Raw genomic sequence first — 5,000 nt, 5'->3', positions numbered from 1 at the left:
AGGATAGAATGATCAGAAACAGGATAGAATGATCAGAAACAGGATAGAATGATCAGAAGACAGGATAGAATGATCAGAAACAGGATAGAATGATCAGAAGACAGGATAAATGATCAGAAGACAGGATAAATGATCAGAAACAGGATAAATGATCAGAAGACAGGATAAATGATCAGAAGACAGGATAAATGATCAGAAGACAGGATAAATGATCAGAAGACAGGATAGAATGATCAGAAGACAGGATAGAATGATCAGAAGACAGGATAAATGATCAGAAGACAGGATAGAATGATCAGAAGACAGGATAGAATGATCAGAAGACAGGATAGAATGATCAGAAACAGGATAGAATGATCAGAAGACAGGATAAATGATCAGAAGACAGGATAAATGATCAGAAACAGGATAGAATGATCAGAAACAGGATAAATGATCAGAAGACAGGATAAATGATCAGAAACAGGATAAATGATCAGAAGACAGGATAAATGATCAGAAGACAGGATAAATGATCAGAAGACAGGATAAATGAGTGATAAACAAAGTGGTAAACAGCCAGGACAAAACAGCCTGGGGCTCATCAAGGTTTAAGTAGACAAATGGCGCCAGGGCAGGTGGGAGTAGCCCACCTTGATGACGAAATGTAATTCTTGAATGTTATTGGTGTATGGAGACAGGAACTAGAAGTTTGTTGAATGGAGGGTGTTGACCTGGGTGAAGTCTATAAAGACAGGTGACAGACGAAAACTCAGGGTCAATTTTGCAAATTTGAACTGCTTTGTATTCTCTGTGAATAAAGTCTTTGAATGAATCAACAGCTCCGGTTAACGGTATTTTATTTCAAAATACTATTATTTAAATTCCACGACAGTATTAGTATAGTGTTGTAATAAAGGGAGTATTACCCAGTATTAGTATAGTGTTATAATAAAGTGCTCGATGAGTGTATATTTTAGTTTAGTTTTAAGATGCTTCTTCTTTTATTTGTAAAAATCACCATCAGTCATAACCATGACAACAAGACAGAGAGAGAGAGAGAGGGAAGGAGAGGGGGAGGAGAAAAAGAGGTAGAGGGAGAGGTAGAAGAAGAAGGAGAGAGAGAGAGAGAGAGAGAGGGAGAGAGAGTGAGAGTGAGAGGGAGAGAAGGAGAGAGAGAGAGGGAGAGAAGGAGAGGTAGACACCCCACTTCAACACAGGCAAACTCCCCACACACAAATATCCCACCACTGGTATACTCACCAGATAGTAGACCCCCCCCAGATCAGACATGATGAAGACAGAACACACAGACAGACAGACAGGCAGACAGACAGACAGGCAGACAGGCAGACAGGCAGGCAGACAACAGGCAGACATCACACAAAGCTACAGGCTACAGGTAGGTAGCTTACCTATAGAGCTACAAGCTAACTGTCCTGTCTGCATATCCAGCTACATCTCACTTTTCATACATACAACCCTCATCATCATCATCACCATCATCATCATCATCATCATCATCACCACCCACCGGTCTCCAGAGTGCTCGTGCACTGCCAGCTGCCGGAGGCGGGTTTCCGGCATGCCTCCCACAGAGACATCAAGTAGTGGTCGTCCGCGGTGACCCACGCGGGGCTCAGCAGCGCGCCCACGTCCAGGCACAGCGCGAGGAACACGCACACCAGCCCCACCGACGTCAGCGGCGTCAACGCCGCCACGCGCACCTCCTCTGCCTCGCTCGTAGACGAGGACATCGCGACCGCCTCGCCGCCGGTTGTCGTTGTTGTTGCTGCCGCTTCGTGTCGTGTCTCGTCTTTAATTCCCCCGTGTTAACGTGTAGCGAGGCTCCGGTACAGATAAAAGCCGCCTCCCTCGTGCCGCCCGCCCCACCGCCGCGCTATCGGTGATGCCCGAGCTCCGACTCCAGCAGTGACGTCACGAGGAGGGTGGGGGGGCATCTCAGCGTCAGTAGTAATGACAGTTCAGTCTGTTGACTGATGCTTTCATTTACCTAGAACCCATTAGGCTAGCACACCACTAACACTGATTAACACACACACACACACACACACATATACACCACACACGCACATACACCAGACACTGTTTGTGTGTGTCTGGTGCGTGCGTGTGTGTATGTGTGTGGTGTATGTGTGTGTGTGTGGCAGGATAGGAGTTGTAGACATCAGTATCAGAGAGCTGGGATGAAAGCTAAGTTGAGCTGCTTTTTCTCCCTCCCTCCTCCCTCCCTCCTCCCCCTCTCCTCATGTTCAGCAGGAAGTCAGGGTTAGGCTCTGCGGTGGGCCGGTGTGCCCTGGCCTGATTGGCCCTCACAGGTGAGGGACGCTGGGAACTCAGAGCTTCTCGCCATTCACCCTGACGACGCACACACGCACACACACGCACACACACACACCTCTGTATGGTGTAGCTGGTGCTGTCAGCCAGGGAGGAGGTCCAGAGCTGCTCTGTGGAGATGAATGATGTTCAGAAGGGAACATTAGATCCTCCTTCTGTCTCTGCTCTCCTGGAGCGCCTGGGAACCAGCCTGGCTACAGCATACAGACAGAACCACTCCTAGCAGACAGACAGGCAGGTTACAGACAGACAGACAGGCAGACAGACAGACAGGTTACAGACAGGCAGACAGACAGGTTACAGACAGACAGACAGGTTAAAGACACAGACAGGTGATGACAGACAGGCAGGCAGACAGACAGGTTACAGACAGACAGACAGACATGCAAGCAGACAGACAGACAGGCAGGCAGGCAGGCAGACAGACAGGCAGGCAGGCAAACAGACAGGCAGGTTACAAACAGATAGACAGACAGACAGACAGACAAGACAGGCAAGCAGGCAGGCAGACAGACAGACAGACAGGTGATCGACAGACAGGCAGACAGACAGGTTACAGACAGACAGACAGGTTAAAGACACAGACAGGTGATGACAGACAGGCAGGCAGACAGACAGGTTACAGACAGACAGACAGACATGCAAGCAGACAGACAGACAGGCAGGCAGGCAGGCAGACAGACAGGCAGGCAGGCAAACAGACAGGCAGGTTACAAACAGATAGACAGACAGACAGACAGACAAGACAGGCAAGCAGGCAGGCAGACAGACAGACAGACAGGTGATCGACAGACAGACAGACAGACAGACATTCTCAGAAAGACATCATTGCTCCACTCCCCCTCCCCCTGCAGTCCTCCCCCCTCCCCTCCCCTCCCCTCCCCCTCTGAGGGTGCAGATGGTAGCTAACGACATAATGACTGCTTTTTACAGTGACAAGGTGACCCATAGGACAGCTACAGTAGGAGAGCAGTAGGAGTGTGTGTGTGTGTGTGTGTGTGTATGTGTGTGACCTGCGTGAGTGAGCGACAGACAAATCAGACTAGACAATGAGGTGAGAGTAGTTTAATGTATTCATGTCAGAGCGGACCCTGAGGGGGGGCGGGGGGGTCTATCTGATCTGTTTGATGGGGGAGGAGTTTGCCACGGCCGGGAGCTGAAGGTTCCGAGTCACAAAGTTCCGTGGACGGACGGCCGTGGGGCGGAGTCCCGTGGAGCTGATCCCATTGGAGGAGGCAGAGAGGGGCGGGGTGTAAGCAGGAGCCGCCCCTCTCACCTCATAGGTCCACTGCATGTCAGCTGTCTGGGGGGGGGGGGCGGAAACACTCAGGTCAATCACTCAGGTTTGAACCAAACAGAATTAATTTGAACGAATACTGGATGGTGTGTGTGTGTGTGTAAGACCTGGACCAGCAGGTTAGCGTGGTGTGTGTGTGTGTGTGTGTGTGTGTGTGTGTGTGGGACCTGGACCAGCAGGGTAGCGTGGTGTGTGTGTGTGTGTGTGTGTGTGTGTGTGTGTGTGTAGGACCTGGACCAGCAGGGTAGCGTGGTGTGTGTGTGTGTGTGTGTGTGTGTGTGTGTGTGTGTGTGTCTGTGGGTGTAGGACCTGGACCAGCAGGGTAGCGTGGTGTGTGTGTGTGTGTGTGTGTGTGTGTGTGTGTAGGACCTGGACCAGCAGGGTTGCGTGGTGTGTGTGTGTGTGTGTGTGTGTGTGTTGGACCTGGACCAGCAGGGTAGCGTGGTGTGTGTGTGTGTGTGTGTGGGTGTAGGACCTGGACCAGCAGGTTAGCGTGGTGTGTGTGTGTGTGTGTGTGTGTGTGTGTGTGTACCTGGACCAGCAGGGTCCCGTGGTGTGTGTGTGTGTGTGTGTGTGTGTGTGTGTGTGTACCTGGACCAGCAGGGTCCCGTGGTGTGTGTGTGTGTGTGTGTGTGTGTGTGTGTGTACCTGGACCAGCAGGGTCCCGTGGTGTGTGTGTGTGTGTGTGTGTGTGTACCTGGACCAGCAGGGTCCCGTGGTGTGTGTGTGTGTGTGTGTGTGGGTGTAGGACCTGGACCAGCAGGTTAGCGTGGTGTGTGTGTGTGTGTGTGTGTGTGTGTGTGTGTGTACCTGGACCAGCAGGGTTGCGTGGTGTGTGTGTGTGTGTGTGTGTGTGTGTGTACCTGGACCAGCAGGGTCCCGTGGTGTGTGTGTGTGTGTGTGTGTGTGTGTGTGTGTGTGTGTGTGTGTGTGTGTGTGTGTGTGTGTGTGTGTGTACCTGGACCAGCAGGTTAGCGTGGTGTGTGTGTGTGTGTGTGTGTGTGTGTGTGTGTACCTGGACCAGCAGGGTAGCGTGGTGTGTGTGTGTGTGTGTGTGTGTGTGTGTGTGTACCTGGACCAGCAGGGTAGCGTGGTGTGTGTGTGTGTGTGTGTGTGTGTGTGTGTGTACCTGGACCAGCAGGGTAGCGTGGTGTGTGTGTGTGTGTGTGTGTGTGTGTGTGTGTACCTGGACCAGCAGGGTCCCGTGGTGTGTGTGTGTGTGTGTGTGTACCTGGACCAGCAGGTTAGCGTGGTGTGTGTGTGTGTGTGTGTGTGTGTGTGTGTGTGTGTGTACCTGGACCAGCAGGGTCCCGTGGTGTGTGTGTGTGTGTGTGTGTACCTGGACCAGCAGGGTCCCGTGGTG

At 51.8% G+C, this 5,000-nt stretch overlaps 1 protein-coding gene and 1 pseudogene across 2 annotated transcripts in view; both read right to left on the bottom strand.

Annotated features, from left to right (window-relative positions):
• The window catches only part of LOC310824382 (transmembrane protein 47-like), a 5,846-nt pseudogene extending 4,110 nt beyond the window's left edge, over positions 1-1,736 (bottom strand). The window contains exon 1 of the transcript in view: positions 1,514-1,736. The product of the transcript in view is annotated as a transmembrane protein 47-like (transcript). The remainder of the gene's footprint in view (positions 1-1,513) is intronic.
• Positions 1,737-3,451: 1,715 nt separating this feature from the next.
• Positions 3,452-5,000, bottom strand: part of LOC310824383 (cilia and flagella-associated protein 47-like) — a gene marked incomplete at both ends in the record, with an annotated part of 33,604 nt that continues 32,055 nt past the window's right edge. Inside the window, one exon of the mRNA XM_083697637.1 lies at positions 3,452-3,643. Within this exon, the coding sequence (XP_083553763.1) occupies positions 3,452-3,643 (192 nt within the window). The remainder of the gene's footprint in view (positions 3,644-5,000) is intronic.

This window comes from Argentina silus, assembly GCF_951799395.1.
Source record: "Argentina silus genome assembly, contig: scaffold_171, whole genome shotgun sequence".
Taxonomy (NCBI): Eukaryota; Metazoa; Chordata; class Actinopteri; order Argentiniformes; family Argentinidae; genus Argentina; species Argentina silus.
The sequence above is the reverse complement of the archived record's forward strand: the minus strand, read 5'-3'. Positions and strand labels throughout refer to the sequence as shown.